Source organism: Ochotona curzoniae, unplaced genomic scaffold (assembly GCF_017591425.1).
Source record: "Ochotona curzoniae isolate NIBS_2020 unplaced genomic scaffold, NIBS_Ocur_1.0 contig_4877, whole genome shotgun sequence".
Lineage (NCBI taxonomy): Eukaryota > Metazoa > Chordata > Mammalia > Lagomorpha > Ochotonidae > Ochotona > Ochotona curzoniae.
Genome location: NW_024466409.1, coordinates 649,239 through 675,551, shown reverse-complemented (window position 1 = coordinate 675,551; position 26,313 = coordinate 649,239). Strand labels below are relative to the sequence as shown.

At 42.5% G+C, this 26,313-nt stretch overlaps 1 protein-coding gene across 2 annotated transcripts; it reads left to right on the top strand.

Annotated features, from left to right (window-relative positions):
- The first annotated feature begins 468 nt into the window (after positions 1–468).
- SAAL1 (serum amyloid A like 1) lies at positions 469–23,602 on the top strand. 2 transcript variants are annotated; one of them, XM_040988465.1, is made up of 13 exons: positions 469–617; positions 1,404–1,517; positions 7,693–7,776; positions 8,336–8,415; positions 9,440–9,499; positions 9,630–9,745; positions 10,978–11,158; positions 17,492–17,574; positions 17,664–17,841; positions 18,339–18,352; positions 19,327–19,520; positions 22,472–22,564; positions 23,411–23,602. In XM_040988465.1, exons 1-13 carry the CDS (start codon positions 486–488, stop codon positions 23,501–23,503), a joined length of 1,422 nt encoding a protein of 473 aa, XP_040844399.1. In that variant the 5' UTR covers positions 469–485; the 3' UTR covers positions 23,504–23,602. The 2 variants fall into 2 exon arrangements, with proteins under 2 accessions (XP_040844399.1, XP_040844398.1); XM_040988464.1 differs by lacking the exon at positions 18,339–18,352 and having other exon boundaries at positions 17,664–17,852.
- The last annotated feature ends 2,711 nt before the right edge of the window (positions 23,603–26,313 follow it).

The window sequence follows — 26,313 nt, the reverse complement described above, 5'->3', positions numbered from 1 at the left end:
CGGAAACTAAGAATGGAGCCCAATTAGTCCAGTACGGGGTAATCATAAGGTCAAACAGCAGACCCTCCCAAGCCTCACATTCTTATTGTCTGGTGTCTTTACTTTTCCTAGGATTCCTCATCTGAGAGAAGAATGAGCACCCAATGAAGTCTTCCACAATTGCAATACCGGCTCCAGGACCGAAAGCATTTGAAATATGTCCCGTAGTTTTAAGACTTACATCTGTGCCAGAGACGTTGGCCTGTTCTCTGTCTCTCCTCATCCAGTCAGGGTAGGCGTTCCCGGAGAAACAGTGTGAGGATGATAGGTAAAGCAATAAGCCTGAGTTGAGTGTTCCTGGTAGGGTAGGGAGGAGCTGAAGTCATTCGGACTTCAAGCGGCAGGAGGCGCTGTGGCGGGAGCCGCGCCGTGCGCTCCGGACGCTCTGGCGCGGGGAGACGTCTCGCCTGCTTCGTGGCTTCCGGCGCGAATCCCGAGTGAGTGTCATGGACCGCAATCCGTCGCCGCCGCCACCGAGCCAGGATGGCGAGGAGGATGGGGTGGCTGGCGGAGACTGCATAGGGAGCACAGTCTACAGCAAGCACTGGCTCTTCGGCGTCCTCAGCGGGCTCATCCAGGTGTGGACACATCCCTCGCCCACTCGTCCCCTGTGGCGCCCGGGGCGCCCCCCGAGCGCACCCCGCCTGCGGCCTCCTGGGTGCTGAGGGATGCTCCTGGGTGCCCTCGTTTCTGAAGCCCACGTCCTAACTTATGCCAGTATTTTATGGATTTGCGTTGATCTAGGACAAATGGTGGCTGGTCACCAAGGCACAGCTTCCTCACCTATTAGCCGGGTGACTTTGGGCAGACTTGGAGACTCTTTTCAGCTTCTCCAAGGCGATCAGACTTGCAGTGTGTGGGGGCATGTATGATGAAGTTAAGAGAGGCCAGGGACCGCACAGTGCTCTATGTCTAACTTCCGCCTCCCATCACCACCACACTGCTTGCCCTCCAGACAGCTAGGCTCTGTCTTAACTCCAAAGTGATGTTTTCTGTTGGTTACACAACAGGCGGTTCTTTCTGCAAGATTTAGCTGGCAGAAATGTTCGCCAGCTCGTCCCAGGAATAGATGGTTGACCCATCGTCTTTTGCCACCACAGCTTTTCTCCCAGGTCATTTTCTGTCCGTTTATTTCCCCCACTAGGTCCTAACCTGCTTGCTCGGGGATTATGTTTTATTCATCCTTGTATTCCCACCCGCGTTGCTGAGCAACAGTGCATGTTCCATGAACGCTGAATGATTTGCCCAAGTCAGATTTTTTTTTGTCTTGAGGATTGTATTTTTGTGGCTTCTGAATGATGATGCAGTACTGTTACTTGGGAGCCCCACTGACAGCTGTTGGTCCCTTTTCTTTGTTTCTGAAGATTGTCAGCCCAGAAAGCAGCAGGTCTGGCTCCGATGATGAGGACCCGCAGGTGGAGCTTGATGAGGAAGTGGAGAATGACATCTGCCGAGTGTGGGATATGTCCATGGATGAGGTAGGTTGGGAGGGAAGCTCTGAACTGACTCGGGTGGGGAGGGAGTAGATTTTGTCTTTTAAAGGTTTAGTTCTGGAGGTTATGTGCTGCCTGGTTCCTTACCGGAGCACTGATTAGAGTCTCGCTGCTCCATTAGCAGTCCAACTCCCTGATGGTGCTCCTGGAGAAGCAGGCAGCCCAAGTGCTCGGGCTCTTGCCAGCCACAAGAGAAACCGGGTGGAGCTCTGGGCAGTGTTGAGGCTCCTGGCTTCAGCCTGACCACTGTGGCCCTTTGGCCAATGATCCCTAGGAAGGAAGGTCTCACTCTTTTCTAATAAATCTTACATTAAAAAACAAAAACAACACATGCCCAGCACAGTAGCCTAGTGACTAAATCTTGCCTTGAAACCAGGGCCCCAGATGGGTGTCGGTTCGTGTCCTGACTGTCCCACTTCCCATCCAGCTCCTGCTTATGGCCTGGGAAAGCAGTGAAGGATAGACCAAAGCTTTGGGACCTTGTATCTACGTGGGAGACCCAGAAGAAGTTTCTGGCTTCTGGCTTTGAACTGGTTCAGCTCCGGCCATTGAGGCTGCTTGGGGAGTGAATTGGTAGATGGAAGATCTTTCTCTCTGTCTCTCCTTCTCTATATATATCTGCCTTTCCAATAAAGATAAATCTTTTAAAAAAAATAGTTATCCAGTAAATGATCAATCTCTCTGTTTGGGCTGTTTTTAAATAATAAATAAACAAATAGTTAAAAAAAAGAGACCAAAACCACAGCTTTTGGTGGTTATGGATATGCTCTGGCTCTTGATTGTGGTGAGAGCTTCAAGTGTATATACATCCACCAAAGTTGCCCAAATTAAATGCATGACTTTTTCTGTCACTTTTATCTCGGGAAAGTTGTTTAGTGGTAGAAGATGATGATAAATAACATTGACTTTTAAAAATACAATTGAATCTATGGATTACAGAGAAAGAAAGAACGTGGATGGTAGTGTGAAGGACAGGAGAGGAGAGATGCTATGGGGATTTAGTGAGTTGCAAAGGTCCAGGATATAAAAGAGACTACATTAGTTGTTTTGTATCGTTTCACCTCCATTTTCTTGCCTATAAAATAAATCTCTGTCACAGGATTATGGTGAAGACCAAATGGCATAAAATGAATGAAATGCTTTCAAGTGCTCGATTACAGTGCAAATGTCTGAATGTTGTTGTCATTGTATTCCTGTGTTTCTTTCTTGTCCCTTCCCTTAAGTAGATTCAGGGCATATCGGTGATCTGGCTCCTAACCTGCCTTCAGATAACAGGTCTGAGGTCTCAGAACTTGCTCGAATTCAGCATTCATGAGAGCTGTAAACTTCACTCATCCAATGAGCGTTTAAGATACACTTTCCTCAAAGATGCAAGTCTAGCTTTTATACTCCTGGGACCGCAGCCTTATAGCATACAGCCTGTGTACCCTGATTACAGACGAAGAGCGAAGGGCTAAACTTTTTTGTATTTTTAAAGATTTTATTTTTATGAAAGAGAGAAAGAGAAAAAGATCGTCCACGTGCTGGTTCACTGGCCAGATGGCCCCAGTGGCTAGAGCTGGACTAGGTGGAAGCCAAGACCCCAGGTAAATGGGCCATCCTTCGTTGGAATCCCAGGTGTGTTACTTTGCAGGGCCAGGACTGAAATCAGCACTCTGATACAGCTTGCAGGCTTCTGGGATATTTGAATTGTGTATAGCGTATTATAGATAATGTTGTGAGCTTCTTTGTACTAGTCTGTATAGACATATGCCTTTTTTTCTCTAAAATATGTAGAGTGGCGTAGCTGGATCATATGGTAAGTGTGAGGGACAATTCCAGTTTCACTTTCTTCTCTTCTCACCCAACACTGAGTAGGGTCAGTCTTTTTAATGTTAACCCTTTTAATAACTATAGTGATAATTTGTGGTTATAACATAGATTTCCCTAATTATTGATAATGTTGAGTATATTTTTTGTGAGAGCTTCTTCCTGGTCTCCCACACAGGTGCAAGGTCCCAAGGCTTTCGGCCGTCCTCTATTGCTTTCCCAGGCCGTAAGCCAGGAGCTGGATGGGAAGTAGGGCAGCCAGGACATGAACCAGTGCCCATGTGGGATTCTAGCACTTGAATGTGGAGGATTAGCCACTTGAGCCATGACGCCGGCTCTTGATTAATGTACTTTCATAATAAATAATGAAATCAAGTAGTGTTAATTCTCCAAAAATTTTTTTAAGTTGTTTTGGTTGTCTTGAGTCCTTTCTATTTTCATATTAATTTCAGAATCTGTTGCTTTCTGCCAAAATCTTGTTAGGCCTTTAACTGGAAAGATTTGACTCTAAATTATTTGGGAGAAGAATTAGCAACTGAATAATACATTGAGTTTTTTGACCTATGAACAAGCTGTATCCACTCTTTTTGTTTTGGAGGGGTCTGTGTGTTTTACAGAACATCCTTTTAGCTAACTGACTTAGTTATTGTGTCTGGCATTCCTAGGCAAGGTTTGGCCCATTTGGGGGTCACAGTCTACTTTAGATTCACTCACCTGTGCAGTGTGCCAGTTTGGATACTGCAGATTGAGCAAATGCTCATGGAATAAGATATGAAGCTGTCATCATTACACTGTGACTGGAGTGTTTTTGTGCTGCGGGCACCTGGAGCAGTAGCACTACCCGGTAGTGCTGGCATCCTATGTGGGCACCTGTCCTGGATCCTTTACTTCCAGTCCAACGCTCTGCTTGTGACCTGGGAAAGCAATGGACAATGGTACAAGTCATTGGGACACTTGTGGAAGACTCTGAAGAAATTTCCACCTGCTAGCTTTGGACCTGCTGATCTCTGGCCATTGTAGGCATTTGGGAAATTAACTAGTGGATGAGAGACCCCCTCTGTGTAAATCTGCCCTTCAAATAAAAATAAGTTAATCTTTTTTTTTTTAAGATTTTATTTTACTTATTGGAAAGTCAGATACACAGAGAGGAGGAGAAACAGAGAGGAAGATCTTCCGTCCAATGATTCACTCCCCAAGTTAGTGCAACGGCCGATGCTGTCGATCCGAAACCAGGATCCAGGAACCTCTTCCGGGTATTCCACAGGGGTACAGGGTCCCAAAGCTTTGGGTCGTCCTCGACTGCTTTCCCAGGCCACAAGCAGGGAGCTGGATGGGAAGTGGAGCTGCCTGGATTACAACCGGCACCCATATGGGATCAAGGTGTGTTCAAGGTGAGGACTTATGCTGCTAGGCCATGCTGGGCCCAATCTTTTTTTTTTTTTAAATAAGTAAATATTTTAAAAGATCTTAATGATAGAAATTTTTAAAATAAGTTCTGATTTGGACATGATTCAAAAGCAGTTCATGTTAAGTTCTTGGCGGACATGATGAAGAGTTTTGCTCTTCCCCTAATCTTCAGCTTCCAGTGTGATACCTGGCAGCAGATGTGTTTGAAGGCATTAATAAGTTTCCAGATGAGTGTAAAATCCACTCAGGTAAACACATTCAAGAGAGAGCAGGACAAGGACAAACCTGGAATACAGTAGTTTAAGTTTTTTATGGAAACTTCTCATTGTCTTAGAAACCACAGGACTCACTTTTGTCTGTTGACATAATTCCTAACCTTAATTGTTTTTTTTCCCTTTGTCTCTTAAGGGAGGTATGTGAATTTAAGCGTATGGAGTTAACATTTTTTAAAGGTGTATTTTAAAATTTATTTACTTGTTTATTTAGAATGTATTTTATTTTTATTGAAAGAATTACAGGGAGAAAGAGACAGAAAGATAGAAGTGCTCCGTTCATTTGTTCACTCCCCAGATGGCTACAATGGCCAGAGTCAAGACAATCTGAAGCCAGGAAATTCTTCTGTGTCTCCCACATGGATACAGGTGCCCAGGGACTTGAGCCAGCTATAAGCAGGGAGCTGAATCACAAGTGGAGCAGCTGTAAGCGTTTCCCGCCCCAGTGGGTGGTGAGGATGGGATTCACCATCCAGGTGGATGCTGTAGAAGTTAGACAACCTGAAGTATCGGACAGGATGTGCGTTAGTCGTGACCATGGCTGTGTTCACAACAAAGCAGACATCGAGGTTTTCCAATACGATGAGGGCTCAGGGACGTATTTCTACCCCTGCCCATGTGGGGATAACTTCTCTGTCACTAACGATCAGTTTCTGTGTGAAACAACAGTCCCAGCCCCATCAAGCATCCAAGAATTAGTTACATGCTAATGAAGCCTTCAAGAGGACAAGGCCTCAACATTTGGAAAGCCAAGATGGAGATACAAATGCAATTTCTGGCTTCTTGATCGGGACAGACAAGCATTTTGCGGTTTCCTATTTATTAGTCTGTAGATTTTTTCCATAGCTGCTGAATTCATCTTCAAATAAAGAGGCAAGGCTATAATATGACTTGCCTGGGTTTCATGCTTAGAACTGTGAATTGGAAGTACTCCTTATTATTCATCTGGATTTCAAGGAAGATAATTTCTAATCAGTACTTTTTCTCCTTCCATTTAATCATTTTTGTATCTTAAGCCTTAATTGAGAATCTGATAGCAGCATTAACTATCTTACTAGCATTCGCTAATAAACAAGGGGATTGCATTTTTGATATGGCTGTTAAGGATCAATATTAGCCCTTCCTTTGAAATTTAGTATCACCTCTCCTTTTCTATTTAAACTGGAGAAAATTCATTTTTCTTGCCATGCTGGTTCACATGTCCAGCCTGTCTCCTCAGTGTCATGGTTACTACATATTTTTCTGTTGCACTCTTACACAGAATTTGTTCCTGATTACTCCAGAACCAAGAGAAAAATCCACAGTGAAATACTTTGAGTTTACTTAGTTTTACCTGTTCTTGAAAGCAGGACAAGTTAAAAACAACTAAAGGATGGGAAATTGGTGACTCCAGTGAAAGATGTAGAACACGCCAAGTTAGTAATGAAATGCTTAAGTAGTTTTTGTCAGATCAAAGTAGATATCCTTACATCTGGGATTCTATTTATTTGTTTTTTTAGTTAAGGCTAATGAAATTGCATTCCAGATGGGGGCTAATGTCATGCCTTCATGGCTGGTGGCAGTCATTTCAGTGTATCACAGTGTCATGTCATCACTCCTAAAAGGTAAAGCATTACAACAGAGCCTGGTGAGTAAGCAGGCTCACCAGGGCATAAATAGTTGGCCTGTATGACATGCAGGCAAACCAGACATGCGCCTCGTCAGGGAAATGTTGCTGGAAGCAAAGAATTATCTAAAGATGGGCTGTCAGCCTGTCTTTGCTGCAGTTCTGAGAGTAACAAGAAATTAGAATCGCCTAGATGAAAATTTGAAAATTCCCTTGATATCCAACTTTGCTGTGTAAATGACAGTTTTTAAAATGGCAGGTTGTTTTGGAAGTTACTCCTGCAGTTAGAAAAACAATGTGCTAGGATTGAAGTGTTCTGCTGGTTGGTAAATGTGCTGCACATGCTCATTGGAGTGGCTAGTTTTTACTTGGCAACAGTGTGGCTATGCATAGCCATTAGGCTGAAGTTTTTATTATTTTTTTAAGATTTATGTATTTTTATTGGAAAGGCAGATATACAGAGAGAAAGATCTTCCATCTTCTGGTTCACTCCCTAAGTGGCTACAACAGCCAGAGCTGACCTGATCTGAAGCTAGGAACCAGGAACTTCTTCCTGGTCTCCCACGTGGGTACAGGGTCCCAAGTCTTTGGGCCATCCTCTACTGCCTTCCCAGGCTACAAGCAGGGAACTGGAAGAGAAGTGAAGCATCCTGGACATGAATTGGCACCCACATGGGATCCTGGCACATACAGGGTTAGGCTTTAGTGGCTAGGCTATCGTGTTGGTCCCTAGGCTTAGTAAGGCACTTAAAATTGTACACTGTGTTTATTACATTTTCTTGAAAAATGCCCAAGCCGGTTTGTAACTGTATACATTATTAATTTATTGCCAGAAGATATTGTATTGTATTGGCCTGTAAAATAAAGTCAGATAATTAAAAAAAAAAAAAAGCAAGCAGAGCAAGTAGAGCAGCCAGGACATGAAACAACACCCGTATGGGATGCTGACATCGCAGGCAGAAGCCCAGGCTACTGTGTCACCACACCAGACCTTGGAATTATATTTTTTAAAAGAGTTTGAAGAAAAATGTTGACTGTCTAAGTTAATGACCATTTTTTATTTTAGGATGTGGCTTTATTTCTCCAAGAATTTAAAGCTCCTGACATATTCATGGGAGTACTGGCCAAGTCCAAGTGTCCTCGGTTAAGAGTAAGTATGTGCATTTCTTTCTCTTTGGAGTGATAACAACAGATATTGCTGAAATAGTGTTTTCTTTTTCTAACTTTGTTTTACTTGGTATTATCAACACATCAGTCTGTAAATGTTTATGCTGTGATTATTGCACTATGAGGGGGCTTCAGAAAGTATGTGGGAAAATGGGAATTAAAAGATACTTATCTTGATGCAAAATAAATTGAAATTCACACATGATTTTTTTTTTTAAGATTTATTTATTTTTATTGGAAAGGCAGATACTCAGAGAGGAGGAGGAGAACTGTCTGTTGAATGACTCCAAGTGGTCACAATGGCCAGAGCCGAGTCGATCTAAAGCCTGACTTTGCTTTTGTTTTGTTTTGCTTGTGTCTTTTCATTCTTTCTCAGTACTGTTAGGCTGTCAGGGTTAGCATTTAGGTAATATATTTCTATAACCTGCCTTCCTTCCCCACCCCTAAACTTTGTTCAGTGAGATGTTTTGTTCAGGTTGTTATTTTTATATATTTGACTCTTTCCTCAGAACCATTGTGACCTGTGAAATTTGATTTGGCAGGAAATTTGTGTGGGAATTTTGGGTAATATGGCCTGTTTCCAGGAGATATGTGTGTCCATCAGCAGTGATCAAAATCTTGGGTAAGTCTTGCTATATGATAATTATTTTTTAATAGATTTAATATTTTATATCTAAGAACATCCCAATACACAGGAAAAATGGGAAAATGTGAGATGTTGTTTCTTTGTCTTGACCAGCACTATTCAGGGACATGGTTGTGTGTTGGTGGCAGCTGCAGGCTTCCTGACTCTGTTACGCACATGATTCTGCAGCTCAGCCCGTTTTCTTCATCAGTGGCAGAGGGACCAGAGTGTCATTGGTGATAAACCTGATAGAGGAAGATCCATTGGCATAAAGCCTGGAGGCAGACACAGCTGAGACACAGAGATTCTTAGGTCTGAGAACTAACTAGTCTTGAGCAGCTAGTGTTGCTGAATAATGTCACCCCAGAGCCCTGATTTAGAGCAGAGGTAGGACTTGCCAACAGACTAGGCCATGTAGACTGAATCTTGAGACAGCTCCAAACTGGAATCCATGCAAATGTCCATCAGCAGTAGGCTGAAGAAAAATGTTACAATCATCCAGGGGCTGCTGTGTGGCAGTGAATAGAGGAAGAGCAGCTACAGGGATAGAGGGATGCAGCTTATGTAAGACTCATAAGACTACATGCACATGTGGCTAAACATCACACAGGACCCCGTCAGTAGTACATTATGGGTGAGCAGACAAAAAGGTGGATAAATAATGACTGAAGGCATTTTAAGGAGAAGAATATACAATGTGATTTATTTCATATAAAGTTCAAGAGCAAAAATCTGAAACAAACTGTAGAACAAAGCAAGGAAATGATTGCTGCAAAGGTTGGGATGGTGATCATTTCTAGGTGAGAAAGAGTTGTAATTTGGAAGGGATACGTTAAGGCTGTGCAGATTCAGCACTGCTCTTTTAGCAGCATGAAAGCCTTCTAAGTGTTCATTAACTATAGATTTGTATCATAACTTTTCTACATAAATGTACTATTTCACACTAAAAATATTTAAATGAAACTCTGATGTATGAAATCAGGAAGGTGAGGCATGTGGTTTCATTCTGCTGTTTTTGTAGGCAGGTGTTACTGAACTGTTTGTATGATTCAGACCCTCCTACTTTGCTGGAAACAAGCAGGTATGCTCTTCTGTTTTTATGAATTCTCTAATTGATAGAAACCCATTGGGGGACCCAGGTGACTCTGCATTCTCTAATGTCCTTACTGGTGTTTAGAAAGGTCAATATTAAGCTCACATTTGTCATGTAGGTTGTTGCTTACTTGCCTTTCCCAGACAGAAGTGGCCAGTGTCTGGGTTGAAAGGATCCGGGAACATCCAGCTATTTATGATAGCATTTGCTTCATCATGTCAAGTTCAACAAATGGTGAGTACATGTAATCTAGAAAAAATTGTTTTAGACTATATCTGGAAACCAACTTTCCAGAAGTCACTTTGAGAAAAAGAAAGCAGGTGTGTGGAATGGCAGTTAAGATGCCACTTGTGCCGCCACATCCCATATCAGAGAGCTTGAGTTCAAGTTCTCTGTTCAGATCCGGCTTCCTACTAATTTGTAATCCCTTGGAGTCAGCATGTGATGGTTCAAGTACTTGAGTCTCTGCTACCCAGGTGGATGGAGTCCTAGGTTCCTGGCTTTGTCATAGCCTCATAGCCTCGCACTGGTTGTCACAGATATTTTGGGTGGAAGATCTCTGTGTTTCTGTATGCTGCACCTCCTATCCTATTAAGATTTTTTAATTTTTATTTTTATTCCAAAGTCAGATATACAGAGAGGAGGAGAGACAGAAAGAAAGATCTCTCCGATGAATCACTCCCCAAGTGACCACAATGGCCAGTGCAGCGCCTATCCAAAGCCGGAAGCCAGGAACTCTTCCGAGTTTCCCACGTGGGTGCAGGATCCCAAGGCTTTGGGCCGTCCTCAACTGCTTTCCCAGGCCACAGGGAGCAGGAATCTGGAAGGGAAATGGGGCTGCCAGGGTTAGAACTGGTGCCCATATGGGATCCTGACGCATTCAAGGTGAGGACTTTAGCTGCTAGGCCATGGCACCGAGCCCAGAGAAAGCTTTTTTTTTTTTTTTTTTTTTAAAAAAAAAGATTAATTTATTTATTTGAAAGTCAGAGTTAGGTAGACAGAAAACAAAGACAGGGAGAGATTGTCCATATGCTGGTTCACTCCCCAAGTGGCCGCAAGGACCTGGGCCAAAGCCAGAAGGCAAGAACTTCATGTGGGTCTTCTGTGTGGGTACCCTGAGACCAAGCACTGGAGTCATCTTCTGCTTCCTTTCCCAGGCCATTGGCAGGGAGCTGGATTAGAAGTAGAGCTATTGGGACACAAGCTGGGGCCCATATTTTGGCTTGGGCAGAAATTATTTTGGTTTAGCTTATAAAATTTATTTTTCAAATCCCAGGATACTGATTAATCCCTCACTTTAAAATGTGGGAATATAGTCAAATTTAAACATAAGAACTAAGCAAACCACCATGGAGTAAGTGCTGGTTTGACAAAATTTGGCTTTACTTGCATATAGCTTTAGAAATTTTGCTTAGGTATATTGGTTTAAACAATGTGTTTCTAAGTTCTATGTCTGTTTTCTGCAGTTGACTTGCTGGTGAAGGTGGGAGAGGTTGTGGACAAACTCTTTGATTTGGATGAGAAATTGATGTTGGAATGGATTAAAAATGCACCTGTCCAACCTTCAGACCAAGTCCAAGAAAATTCTGAAGAGCAGCCTGTGTATAGGATTGTGCCCTGTGTGCTTGAAGCTGCCAAGCAAGTGTGGTACGTGAACTCTTTTGTACACAGCATTTTGGGAAAATTCAGTTGCTGTAAATGTCCTTAAATATAAAAATTCTTCATTGCCTTTCTGCAGGATAAAGTACACAGCTAGCATTTGTTTGGTTTGGTTTACTACTAAGATTTGTGGTTACAAGTATTTACTCTTGGCAGTTATCATAATGGTTACAGAGTACCTGTTCTGATATCATTTAACTCCAGGTAATTGTTCAGCATTAATTGTTGTTACTGTTTTAGCATCATCAGCAATTTTATAAAATTTAAATTCAAAAAAGATTTTTTCTTCTTACAATTTCTTATTTTGAACAGCTGAATTAGAGAGAGAGGGAATGAGAGAATCTCCCATCTTCAAGTTGATTCCCCTAGTGGCCACAGTAATTGGGCCGGTCTAAAATCAGGAACCAGAAGCTTCCAGGTCTTCTAGATGGGTGCAGGTGCCCAAGTACCTGTGCCATCTCCCATAGCTTTCTCAGATGCAATAGCAGGGAGCTGGGTCAGAAGCAGAGCAGCTGGGACTCAAACCCATGCATATATACTCTGCTGGCATTACAGGTGGCAACTTGTTGTACCACAACACAGGTCCAAAGAAGGATTACTTTGAATATTTAGCAACTTTGTCAATTGATCTTAGATTTCATTTGTTTTCTTACTCCTTGTATATATATGCCAGGCTTGAATGAATGATTTTGGGATGTTTCTGTCTTGCCAAGAGAGATTAATAGGTTTATAGGTCACTGAAATAGTTTGTTAATCACCAGCAAATCAGTTTTCCAATGAATTTGCTTAGTGACCAGTAGTGCCTTCTTAGTATAAGATACATTAAACCTACTGAATTTATGTCCTTTATCAAGTGAGGGTTACCTACCTCATCTTTCCACCAAGGCTTCTTAGTATTCTCAATCAGTAGATGGTAATTATTATCCCCTTTGGAAAGAGGAGCAGAATTGGAGAAGCCATTGTTCACTCTTCTCTCCCTCACACTCTTCTCATGGCCAGTCAATCTTCATGCCTTGTTCTTTCTTGACTTTTTGCCACTCAGGCAAACAGTGCATAAATGCCCTATTTTCTTATTTGAACTACTTGCTTCTATACTTTCCCTTTACAGCTATTTTTGTGAAATGTACCCTCAATCTTTTCATTGCCTTCCTTAGGATAAGGTCTGAATTTTTCAAGTGATTTTACTTTAATTTGAAAGAGTTACACAGAGGAAAGGCAGATCTTCCATCCACTGGTTCACTTTCCAAAGTGAAAGCCGAGCCAGTTGGCCAGGAGTCAGGAGCTTCATCCAGGTCTCCTTTGTGAGTACAGAGGATCCAAGCATTTGGGCCTCCCGCTGCTGCTTTCCCAGGCTGTAAGTAGGGAGGTGCATCAGAAGTGGAGCAATTGGGATACAAATTGGCACCAGTATGAGATACTTGCACCATAGGCTGCGGCTTAGCCTATTACACCATGGTGGCAGGCTCCCCCACTCTTTCAAATTTTATTTTGTATTTTTGATGATATTGACATAATTGACTAAGGTGGGAAGGATCAGAGACTAGGGGAGTGTGAGACCATTGTTTCCAAATCTTCTCCCTCTTCCTCTTGTATCTGGGGGAAGAGGAGAAGTTAGGGGAGAAGCTGCACCCAGGTTCCTCACTGCTCCAGTACCTGGGATGGGGAACGGCCACCCGATGCCAACCCAGGGTTTGTGATGTGGGGCCTGCTCCAAGGGTTCCACTTGAATGGTTTTGATAGTTCTGAAATGCCATCGGTCTCGCCAAGCATGATCCAAGGATGAGGAAATCCTTCCAGGGTCCATCTGCTGACACCATCCATTTCAGAGTTTCCATTCACCCAGATATTTGCTGTCAATTCTTGGCTAGAGCAGGTGAGCTCTCTGCTATGGTACAAGATGTCCTCTGCTGGCCCCAATGGACTGCCATATCCTCCATGTGCATCTGGGTATGCTGTACACTGTTCCCTCTTAGCCACTAAGGAGGTCCAGTTCTGACATATGCACTCCACGGTAGGAGAACAGATCCTGCGATTCTCCAAGTGGTTGTAGTCTGAGTCCAGTGGTTCAATGAGGGGATCTCCACAGAAACCCCATCTGAGGTGATCCCACACCTGACTCCTATATGTTTGTCAGTACTTGGTCCAACCCAGTTCATCACCCACATCAGCTTCCTAGTGCACTGGGGTAGTTGCAATTGCCGAGTCAGTTCTGTCTCCAACTCCATCTCTCTCTCTCTTTTTTTTTTTTCAATCTTTTTTTTTTTTTTAAAGATTTATTTTGTTTTTATTGGAAAGGCAGATATACAGAGAGGAGAGACAGGAAGATCTTCCGTCCGATGTTTCACTCCCCAAGTGAGCGCAACAGCCGATGCTATGCTGATTCGAAGCCAGGAACCTCTTCTGGGTCTCCCACGTGGGTGCAGGGTCCCAAAGCCCTGGGCCGACCTCGACTGCTTTCCCGGGCCACAAGCAGGGAGCTGGATGGGAAGCGGGGCTGCCGGGATTAGAACCGGCACCCATATGGGATCCTGGGCATGCAAGGCGAGAACCTTAACCACTGTGCCATCGCACTGGGCCCCCAACTCCATTTCTTATGTAAATCAATAGATAGTTGTGGCCCAGACCAATACTGCCCACCATACACTCTGACCTCATGTACATCAGCAGGAACTGCAGCCTCGTTGGGGTGACCCCCAATAAACACTACTAGACCCCACTCTCTATGCTTGCCGGTATGTACAGCACACTGGTCGAGTCTGTACCACATCCCATTCAGCTCTCATATACATCAATGGGTATTGAAACCTAGCTCAACCCAACTGACTCCATTATCTAGCTCATACTCAGTGCCAGCAGATGCCACTACCTATTTGGCCAGGACCTCCCCATGCCCCTGGTTCTTATGCTCACCAGTAGGAGCTGCAATCCATCAGAGAGGAACCCACAGTTTTGCAGCCCTGGATCTTGGACTTCCCAGGTGGTTCTGCAGTCTAACCTGACAGGACTTGCCCAAATCCCAGCTTTTGCCAGCTGATATTGTGGCAAAGCCCAACCAGTCTGCATTTATTCTGGCTCATGCCTGTCCCAGTGGATTCAGTTAGGCTAGCCTGGCTTTCCTCCAACCCAGCACACATGCAAGCCAAAAGGTGTTACAGCCCTGCCCAACCTGGTCTGCTTCTTGTTTCAGTACTCATGCTCACCACTGGGAACAGTGGTCCAGCAGGAGAGCCCCCCACAGCTCTCCCTGTCAGATTTGCACTGCCTTCCCACACAGGTCTCACATGCGCTAGTGGGTGCTGTGGCCCAGTCTGGCATGGCCTGCCTCACCACAGCATTAGCTGATGGGTGTTGCAGCCTGGCCTGGCCTGCCCTTAGTTCCAGCTCATGCTGGTAGGTAGAGGTGGCCCTTTGAAGTTTGGATTTTTTTTTTCCTGAAAGCCAGATATACAAAAAGGAGGAGAGACACAGAGGAAGATCTTCCGCCTACGGATTCACTACCCAGGTGGCTGCAATGACTGGAGCTGAAGCAATCCAAAGCCAGGATCCAGGAGCTTCTTCCAGGTCTCCCATGCAACAGCAGGGTCCCAAGACTTTGAGCCATCCTTGACTGCTTTCCCAGGCCACAAGAAGGGAGCTGGATAGGAAGTGGGGCTACCAGGATTAGAACTGGTGGCCTTATGGGATCCTGGTGCATGCAAGGCGAGGACCCCAACCAGTAGGCTACCATGCCAGGCCCTGAAGACTGGATTTTTAGAAGCGCTTGGCTTATAAGGCCCTACACAGTGCCTTTCTGTCATTATTCCTTATACTTCATGTTCCAACTCTGTAAAATTTCTTTTTTCTTTTTCTTTCCTTTTTTCTTTTTTTAAGATTTATTTATTTGAGAGGCACGGTTATGGAAAAAGATCTTCCATCCAGTGGCTCACTCCCCAAATGGCTACAAATTCTAGGGCTGTGCCAGGCAGAAAAGAGGATCCCTGACCTGGGTGCAGGGGCCTAAGCACTTGGTCCACCTCCTCTGCTTTCCTGGGCTCATTAGTAGGGAGATGAATTTGAAAATGGAACAGCCACACACTAGGTGGCTCCTTAATGTGCTCTGCTGCAGTGTTGGCCACCCTGATTTCTTTAACTGAACCAGGTTTTCTTGCCTCTAAGCCTTTGCGTATTATGTGTCTTCCACCTGAAACCTTTTTTGGCATCTTCAGGTTTCTACCCTGACCTTCCGTATTAAGGTAAGCCTACTTGCCATGTGATCTAGCACTTGGGACTTCCTCTAGAGTTACATTCATATAACTTTATTATAATTGTCCAATTGGTAATCCTCTAGATTAAAAAATTTTATGAAGTTAGCTGTAATGTATTATATAACTTTGTTTTACCAGTCCCTAACATAGCACCTGAGAGTAATAGGTATTTAAATGTTTTCTGAACTTACGTTTGAATTATTCACTGTCATTTCACTTGTTTGTTTCAAAAACAAAGATTTTGAGTTTCTGAGATTCCAAACTATTAGCAAGGATTAAATAGATTTAATTCTCAGCTATGGGTTAGAATTATCCTGTAAAGTTTTCTTTTTTTCTTCTTTTAAAGATTTACTTTCCTTGTAAAGGCAGAATTACAAAGAAAACAAGAGAGACAGAGAGAAAGATCTTCCATCCAGTGGCCATAGCTGAGCAGAGGTGGCTTTGGGCAATCCTCTGCTGCTTTCCTAGGCCATAAACAGGGAGCTTAGATGGGAAGTGGAGCACTTGGGACATGAACTGGCACCCAGATGAGATCCCAGTGCTTGCAAGGCAGAGGATTAGCCAATTGAGCCTATGTGCCATTCCTCCACACCCACCCCCTTTTAAAATTGTTTTACTTTTAAAGATTTGCTTTATTTATTTGAAGGGCAGAATTGCAGAGAGATATCAAAAGAGGGCCTTCCGTCTGCTGATTCACTCCCAAGAGTTTCCTCTAGGTCCATAAGCACATGAGCCAATCTCCCCAGCTTTTCCAGATGCATTATCAGAGAGCTAGATTGGCACTAGAGCAGTCGGGACTTGAACATATGGGAAGCCAGCATTACTGGTGGCATCTAAGCCTAATCTGCCATGATGCCAGTCCCTAACTCTGTGAAATTATTTAAGAGTACCATTTTTGACAGTGTTTGGAGCAGATTTTACATCTGTACTATAAAAGTCTCAATAATTATTTGTTCTGATTATTGAAGTAAACCAGAATGATGACATATATGTGAAGGTTCTGCATTGTTGATTTTGTGAAACAGGGCTGAAGAGTTTTGATTTTTCTTGTGTGCGTTGATTTAATATTATATGATATATTTGCTATTTGTTTCTTTATTGCTTCCATATTAGAATATAAACTCATGAGTGCAGAGATCTTTCTCTATTTGCTGGTTTATCCTCAGCACCTGTTTTGTGGATCTCAGGACTTGGGACTCAGGAGCACTGTTAGATTAAAAAGACACAGTGAGGGCCCAGCACAGTGGCTCAACTAGCTAGTCCTCCCCTATGAATGCTAGCATTCATATGGGCACCGGTTTGTATCCTAGCTGTCCAATTTCCCATTCAGTTCCTTGCTTGTGGCCTGGGAAAGCAGTGGGGAATGGCCCAAAACCCTGGGGCCCTGCACCTGCATGGGAGACCTGGAAGAAGCTCCTGGCTTTGGATCAGCTGAACAGCTGACCATTGTGACCATTTGGCTCTCCTTCTCTTGTAAATCTGCCTTTCTAAGAAAAAGAAATCTTAATTTTTTTTTTTAAAGACACAGGGGACTAAAGATAAATAGTCTGAGGCAAAAAGTTTATTTCAAATTTTATTTATATTCATTCTACCCGGGTCTCTACACAGTCTTCAAGAATAGACAATCCTGGGAATATTTTGGCTACGTGGATACCCAGTCTTCTAGTTAGTGAGACATAGTTTACACAGTACAATAGTTAGAAACATGTGAGGCAGTACTCCTAAAGTGCTTCTGGTTCTCATCAACTTGCATTCTTTTTCTAGGTAATAAGCTACAGTTTTTCAAGGAAAATCCAAGCCCGGGATAGGGTGAGAGGGTTAAAGAGTACTGTGGCAGAGCCTGTCAGCTAGGCAACATTCCATTCCAGTGGGCCTTTCGTGCCCCCGCCTTAAAGCACTTGTCTTCTGGCCTTCCTGAAGACCGAAGACATTTGCACTCCCAAGATTCACAGCTTGATTATCAGGTCTCAGCACACACTCCTCCAAGCCCCTCAGGGTTGCACTGTTTGTTGAATAAATGAGTGATTACTGTTTCCGGTAGAATTACTGATTCATTGCTTTTGCTTTTTGCATTTAGTTCTGAAAATCCAGAATGGCTGGATGTTTACATGCATATTTTACAGTTGCTTACCACAGTGGATGATGGAATTCAAGCAATTGGTAAGATGTTTTATTGAGACACATTTATAGTGATGTGCTTAATTGTTTGCTGCTTTTAAATCACTATTTTGCTTATTGTCTTTTTTAAGTACAGTGTCCTAATACTAGAAAAGACACTTGGAATTTACTTTTTGACCTGGTCTGCCATGAATTCTGTCAGTCTGATGACCCACCCATCATATTGCAAGAGCAGAAAACCGTGCTCGCCTCTGCGTTTTCAGTATTGTCTTCCATCCACGCGTCACAGGCCGAGCACGAAGATGTCAGGTCAGGACAAGGTAAGTACTGTTTGGATTCACTAAATGAAATTATAGTCTGTCAGATTAAAACTCAGGCCTGTGTATATTCTTCACTTGGTTTCTTTCTCCCATTTTTTTAAAAAGTGCTTTGACAGGGGTCAGCATTGTGGCACAGTCAGTTATGCTGCCATCTGTGATATTGGCATCCCATATAAGTGCCAGTGCACGTTCTGGCTGCTCTACTTCCTGTCCCATTCTCTGGTAATGTACCTGGGAAAGCAGTGAAGGGTGGCCCAGGTGCTGTGTTCCTGCCATGCATGTGGAAGACCTGGCTGGAGTTCCAAGCTCCTGCCATCTGAGCCAGGAACAAGCAACGGATGGAAAAACCTTTGTTATTCTGTCTTTCTCCATAATTCTGCCTTTCAAATAAGCCTTTTTTTTAGGATTTTTTTTTTTTTAATAATTACTGTAAAGTGAGGCAGTTCCAGACTCATGTGGGCCTCTGATTCTGATTAGGGTAGTCAGTGGGGGCAAGGTGGGTGAGGTACCTGTTTGAATTTTTCCCTTTTTTATTGCTGGGGGAAGAGTGGGATGAGAGAAAGTGCACCATTCCTTGTTGTTACACTACCTCAGTTTCCAGGGACATTAGTCATTAGAGGCCCTGACGTGGGGAAGAATGTTCAGAACCTGTTACCATGCCACAGGAGCTAAAGGTGAAGGATGGGTTCAGGACTGAGGGCTGGCCAGCAGGACCACAGCGAAGGGCTGGGGCGACAGGAGTGACTAGGTGCTCACAACAAAGGGCCGCCAAGCCAATGCAGTGCTAAGGAAGAAGGCTGGTCTCCGTCCTCCATTCTGCCTGAAACATTTTCCTGTACACTGTTACTCATGGTTCTTAGCCTAGAGTTCCTGATTTAGCATCATCTCTTCAGACAGTCTCCTCTGCTAGGCTGCTTTCTTATATTCCCCACCCTTATCACTGTTCTAAATTTTTCTACAACAATCTTATTTTACTTGACAGAATTATACACAAGGAGAGATAGAAATCTTCCATCCTGTTTTACTCCCCAAATGGGCACTATAGCTGAGCTGGGCTGGTCAGAGGCTGGTAACCAAGGGCTTCTTCCATGTTTCCTGTGTGGGTGCAGGGTCCCAAGGACTTGGACCATTGGCAGCTGCTTTCCCAGACTATAAGCTGAGATTAGAATCAGAAGTGGAGCAGCCAGGACCACAAACTGATACACATATGGGATGCCAGCACTGCAGGTGGAGGCTTAGCATGCTAGACCCTATAGTCCTTTTTTTTTTTCCTGGAACTTATCACAGTCTGAAATGCTGTGTTTTACTTATTTTAAAGTATCAAAATGTAAGCATTCTGTATGTTGAAACCTTGACCATCTTAATCTGATTTACCACTCTGTCTAGCACTAACTAGCTCAATACATCTGAATGAGTGAGTGAAAAATAGAATTTAACTGGGTGATACCTTGTCTCTTGATTTGTATGTCCACAGATCTTCTTCTAATTGACAGTCTGATTCGGGTCTTGGAAAATACGGAACATTGTCAAAAGAAACCAGAGAATTCCACCGTGTCTAACACAGAAGAAACTAAAAAGACTGAATTAACACAAGATGATTTCCACTTGAAAATCTTAAAGGATATTTCATGTGAATTTCTTTCTAATATTTTTCAGAAATTAACAAAGGTAGGAAAGTAAAATTTTATTTCCTTAGCAAAAGAGAGTATAGATTGCTTGGTGTTCTCAATCTTATATAACTGCTATTTTAAAGAAACATATTAAAAAAATCTGCACAAATTTGATAAACTAAAACCTTAAAACAATAACTTACGGGGCCAGCGTGGTGGCATTGCATACTAATCCTCCTCTGGCTAGTGCCAGCATCTCATATGAGCACCAGTTCATGTTTTGGCTACTGTACTTCCAATCCAGCTTTCTCCATATGGTCTGGGAAAGCAGTGGAGGATGGCTGAAGTCCTTGGGACCCTGTACAAACATGGGCGACCAGGAAGAAGCTTCTGGCTCCAGGCCTCAGATTAGCTCAGCTGAGGCTATTGCAGCCTTTTGGGAAATGAACCGGTGGATGGAAGACCTCTCTTTGTTTCTCTTTCTCTCTTTAAATTCTGCCTTTAAAAAAAATCTTTAAAAAAAGACAAAAGCAGCAATGTACAAGGTTTGACAAATTTATATAGGGATTTTCCATATTTTGTTTTATTCAAAAGAGTTACAGAGAGAAGAAGACAGAATGTAACTATGAAGAATATATGCATACTCAGTGAATTTTTTCCAGAAGGTGATTTCTTTTAAATTTTTTCTTTTTTCTTTTTTTAAATTTATTGTGGCTGGAACCATGGCATAATGGGCTAGGATTCCACCTGCAGTGCTAGCATCCCGTATGGATGCCAGTTTCAGCTTGCTAATAATGGGCTGAGAGGGCAGTGGAGGATGGCTGGGACCTTAGGCCGTTGTGCCCACATGGGAGACACAGAAGAAGCATCTGGCTCCTGGCTATGCATCGGCTTAGCTGCAGTCATTGCAACCACTTGGGGAGTGAACCATCAGATGGAGGATTACTCTCTCTGCTTTTCTTTCTGTAACTCTGCCTTAAAAATAAAACTAAAAATTAATGTTATTTATTTATTTGAAAGGCAGAGAAAAGGAGCTGTATTCCTTCTGCTTCACTCCCTAAATGCCTACAATGGGCAGAACTGGTCCAGGTGAAAGCCATAAGCTCAGCATGGTCTCCCAAGGAGGGGCAGGAACCCAAGTACGTGTACCGCCGTCTGCCGCCTCCCAGAGTGTGCATGAGCCGGGGGCTGGGCACCGGAAAAGGAAGAGGAGCTAGAATGCAGTGCTCTAAACGGGCATGTGAGTGCCAAAGGCCTGCCTCAAGAACATTTGCAAAAGCTTCTGTTATTCTGGTCAATTGTTTTTTTTATTTTGTTTTGTTTTGAGTGAATGATCCCAATTTTCTTTTCTGTAGTTGTATGTTTCCAATTTAAGTTGGTTACCTTAGAAAGGGTTTTAGAAAGTGAATGGCGGAGGAGCAGGCATGATGACACAGTGGATTGGGTGGCTGCCTGGGATGCCCAACTCCCATAGGGAGTCCTGGTTCCAATTCCAGCTGCTTGGCCTTGATCCAGCTTTCTGCTAAAGTGCCTGGAAAGTCAGTAGATGAAGGCACAGGTGCTTTGATGCCTGCCACCAAATGGAGTTCCCCGACTCCTGGCTTTTGCCTGGTCCAATCTTGGCTATTGTGGGCAGTTGGGTAGTGAACCAGCATATGGAAGATGATCTCTCTTGCTATTTTTCTTTCTTCCTGTCACCTTAGCTTTCAAATAAATTAATTTTGAAAAATTAGATAATTGGGTCTGATTTTTTCATTAGTGAGTGTGAAGATAACTGAGGCATGGTGCCAAATTGCTAGTGACATGTTAGTTCCCTTGACCTGTATTATTGGGTACTATAATTTTTATATCATGTAAAATTCAACAGATGATAAATTGTGCCTTATTTTTATTTGTAGTTTTATTGTTAGTGAGATGGGCATATTTCTGTATTTTTTACATTTCCTGTTTTATAAATCCATTTTGATTATTTGAACTTCTTGGATAATTTTTTTTTTCATATTCATTTCACGTATTTTCCCTTGTTTACTGAAACTTGTTTTTCAGAGGAAAGAACAGAGGAGTTCCTTAGTTTTTTGTTTCATTGGTTTTTTTTTTAAAGATTTATTTATTTTTATTGCAAAGTCAGATATACAGAAAGGAAGAGAGATAGAGAGGAAGATCTTCCAACCAATGATTCACTCCCCAGTTGACTGCAACGGCTGGTGCTGTGTTGATCTGAAGCCAGGAGCCAGGAACTTCTTTCTGGGTCTGCCACGTGGGTGCAGGATCCCAAGGTTTTGTAGTGTCCTTGACTGCTTTCCCAGGCCACAAGCAGGGAGTTGGATGGGAAGTGGAGCAGTTGGGATTAAAACTGGCACCCGTATAGGATTCCGGTGCATTCAAGCCGAAGACTTTAGCCGCTTGGCCACCACACCGGGCCCAGAGTTCCTTAGTTTTTAAGTGGCAGGATTATAGAGGGCAGACGAGTTGAGAACACACCAGAAAGCTCATGAAAATTCTACTATGCTATATTTAGAGGATTTGGATGTATTCTAGAGGAAACTGAGGAGATGCAGAAAACATTTTTAAGCACCAAGTAAGATGATCTGTTTAGAAAGATTGCACCAAAAGCAATAGAGAAGGATTAGAGAGAGTGGAGGTTGGAGGCAAAATGGCCAACTGATTGACTTTTACATCTGATAATCAAGAATAATCTGAAAAATGATGGGAGCCCAGGCAATGGAAGTGTGAATGGAGAAGAGGGGTAGGATAGAGATTTGGTGAAATATTAGTTGACCACTTGAGTGGGGGTAGTCAGGAGCTGGAGGGAAGCAAAGCCTTAGCTGTGCTCCAGGGATTTCATTGGTACAGCAGGTAGGTGGGGATACTGTCCATCACTAAAACGAAGACTACAGTGGAGCTAGTTTGAGTTATGCAAGCCTCCTTTGATGATGGGACTTTTGAAATGTCTATTGGATTTGTAAAAAATTATACAGTAATCTGTGTTATTTAAAATCTTTGTTTTAGGAGACTGTGGCTCAGGGCATAAAGGAGGGTCAGTTAAGCCAGCAGAAGTGTTCCTGTGCCTTTCAATACCTCCTTCCTCTGTACAGCTCTGTGGTGAGTATGGGTGAAGAAGCAGGTGGCTGAATCATACAGGGTAGTTAAAAATGTCTTCAAGCAAGTGCTTCCTCCTTCTGCAACCATCGTCCAAAAAGTAGGATAGTATAGACAATTGTTGTTGCTTATTGTGTTTGTATGAAAGATAACCACTGGATATCACAGTACTGGCCTAAGTAGCAGTTCTAATTTTAAGAGGAAGAATCAGTGCATTGTATATTGTATTCCATTGTATTATGGTGTAGATAATGTACACAAAAGTACTTTAAAAAGTGCATAGAAATGGAGTTAAACATTTTTAGATATGTGCATGGTTTTCATAGTATTTACTCATCTTCCATGAATTTTTTAGATAATCCCTTGTATGCATGGATTTTGTGTGTGTGTGATGAAGTCTATTCATGTTTTAGTTCCATCTTCCATAAACTTTTTGAAGTATCATGTAGTAAACAAAAATAAGCTTCCCGGCAGGATTTATGGTTTCTCTCATATGCTAATGTTGGAGGTCACTTCAAAATAGGAACTTTTTAGGAAATTGCAATATGGAAGGGAAGGTATGAGGGAACATTGCCAGCAAAGAAGTTGGTAGTAGAACTCCAAGGATGGCCTGTGAGGTGGAAGCAGTGAGAGAAACTGTTTCAGAGGGACAGACAGTACAGGAGAGACATGCCTTTGATACTTGTTCTGGGGACTGTTCAAGAAATTCCACTACTGTCCTTAGATGATATGTTAGTATTTGTTTTCCATTGGAATATTTAGGAAAAGCATTTTTTTATAGTCAACAGCCATTACTTAAGCAGCATTTTTTTCTACCATGTTAATTCGACTCTCTCATTTGACTCCTAGGTGGAAGACTTTATCAAAATACTTCATGAAGTTGATAAGGCCCTTGCTGATTACTTGGAGGAACATTTCCCGAGTTTGAAGGTGCAGACTTAAAAACCAATTGAATTTCTTCTGTCCAAGAAACAGACTTTATTTTCTTCACAGAGGATATTGACATATAGAAACTATTAAATAAAACCTATGTTAGAACATAATTTCTTGATATTACACTTGGTCCCTTCTTCCTCCAGCCTCATCTCACTTCTTTTGATGTTGGGAGTTTTACCACTGTGACGCGCCTTCCCTTTTTATATTAATTGTGTGTTATTTATCCGTTTAGGTCAAAGAAAACAAAACTGCAAACTGATTATTTAGGTTGCTTTTAGAATATTTGAGGTGAGGATTTTCTTCATAACTATTCATTTGGTTTTTATATGAGAATTTTGTATTTGTGTCTGCAAATGAATTCAGCTGCAGCAACAGAAAGTCCTGCTTTCATATTGTGATTGGGTATCTTTTGATAGTAAGGAGTATAGAAGTCCAGACCCAAGAAGTGCCTCTGGAACCCTGGCCGCTGTGACTTTTCCACATGGTCTGCCACGCAGTCCTTTGTTTCATGGTTGAAGAGGCTCTCTAAACCTAACGCTCCACATTTGGGAAAGGTAAAGAAGCAGAGGGGGCTTCTCACAGTTCTTTAACTTTTTATCTTATTTTGAAGATTTATTAATTTATTTGAAAGGGAGACTTACAACACAGAGAAAGGAGAGACAGAAAGAGATCTTCCTTTCTCTGGTTCCCTTCCTAGATGGCTACACTCATTGGAGCTGGTTTAGGCCAAACCCACAAGTGGATGGGGATCTTTGTCTCTCCTCTCTGTAAATCTGCCTTTCTAATAAAAATAAATAAATCTTTAAAAGCAGAAAAAGCACCAAGAAGCATGAACATTTGAAAAACTTAACAGTGTCAAGAAGGAAGACTGTAGACTACATTGGGAGGGGCTTGCTTCCTGTAAATGACTGGTGTTCTACTCCAAATCCAGCATTCTCTAGAAGCTGTTCTTCCACCTAGGGCTCAGTAACAACACTTGGTGACTTATTGACTTTTGAACACTCACAATCACCAACCTTCTATAAAAGGTTTTCTTAGAAGGTCCTTAACTTTTCAAACTCATGATTGAGCAGGTGGGGCATAGTAGAAAGCACACCTGAATAAAAGGAGGAGAAACCTAACACATTGTATATGAAGCATAATTTCAACTGTTACCATGCATAGAGTACAGGCAGATATAAATGGAAAAAAGGAGAAAGGCATGCATCAAGAAAGGCATGTGGACCTGACAGATAGTTTTCTGATCATCCTCATGGTTAAATGGAAGTAAATGCTGCCTCCCTCACAGGATTACTGTATTCATATAAAGTCATTTCAGGAATTGTAAAGCACCATACAAATCTGAAGGAGCCTCCAAACACTACTGTTTTTGTTCCTTGGGAATCAGTTTCTGAAGAAACTTCATCAAGACATTAACATGGGTTGACTGATAATTTTAGATTTTCTAGAACAAGATGGATAGGACTAAAAAATCGGGACGTTCTACAGCATTTACTCAATAGTTCATTGCATACCTGATTTGTAGAATGTCAAGAGCTCTTTGGGCTGAGATATACATATATAGCGCTTGCTGCCTCCAAATACCTTAATGATTAATGATTTTGAATAACTTAAATACCAGCTGTTTTCCACTGCTAAGGCTACAGTACATATTTAAGACAAACAAACAAACAAACTAAAAAAAACCTTTTCTGCTTGCTAGGACACTTCATTAATTAAGGACTAAGCTTGTATCAACACTGGGCATGTTGATCTACAGGCTATTTAGAAGTTGAAATCCTACCAGACCATCTGCCAATAACCCTGTTGGAAATTACTATAATGAAATCACTAAAATCATTTCCTGTCCCCAGTCCTCATTCAGATCTTCTGTCAATAAGAGGATATTAAATACTCAGGAAAGTTCACGTATCCTTTCCATCCTGGTCCCCAGAGAAGCACTTCGCTTTGTGTTTTAGAGATGGAAATAACTAATCAATGACATCAGACCAGTTGTAATAAAGGAAGGCTGCTTATTAAACTCCCACTCCAGCTGCTTTCCTTTGACATCATGGGATCTGCTTGTAACGACTTTTACGGGTTTTGACCCTTACCATTTGCTTAGGTGTGATACACATGCAACGATGGGATAGTGGGGAAAAGAACAGAAGCTGTCTGCATTCTAGAGGAGTTTCATTTCCTGAGGTAAGGGCTTACTTCCAGAAAGTAGCTGTTGTGAGCACAGAACATGTGTGAGATCGCATATACTCATGGTCCACAATTCAAGTGAATGTAAATACTATAGCTCCATGAAGGCATTCAGTGCAGGACAGCCATGTAAGTGCTGCCTGTTGACCCCCCAGACTATTCAAGAATTGGACATCTCTGGAAATTCACTTTTCCATTGGAAATTGATTTTAGAAGGCTCGTGGCTGTCATTTGGAAATTCGTATGGGTGGTTTCTTCAGAATGCTATTGGTTGTCTTCTTTCATGTATACTTAGAAATAAGTATTCACGTGGCCCTTCAGCAAGGAGTTCTTTTTTTTTTTTTTTTTGACAATCTTTACATAGTTAATTTGGGCAAAAAGGGTCAAGGGCTACAGGAAAGTGGGTAAGACTATTATTTCCATATTGTTTCCTTCATATATCTGAGGTAGAGGGGGATATTGAGGGAGAGGCCCCACCCGGTTACCCACCCACCCCAAGTCCCGCATGTGGGACATGCTCTGAGATACTCGTTGAAGTGGCTTCAATAGGTCACCAGTTTTGAAATTGCTGCTAATCTCAGCAAGGAGTTCTTAAGGAAAAATCAAGTCCTTTTCCTCTCCCATCACAG

Excerpts from the sequence above, each read along its gene's own strand:
- SAAL1 (XM_040988465.1), top strand. The coding sequence starts at position 486 with ATGGACCGCAATCCGTCGCCGCCGCCACCGAGCCAGGATGGCGAGGAG. Across the intron at positions 1,518-7,692 it reads GGGATATGTCCATGGATGAG|GATGTGGCTTTATTTCTCCA; the intron begins GTAGGTTGGGAG and ends TTTTTATTTTAG. Across the intron at positions 9,500-9,629 it reads ACTTTGCTGGAAACAAGCAG|GTTGTTGCTTACTTGCCTTT; the intron begins GTATGCTCTTCT and ends TTTGTCATGTAG.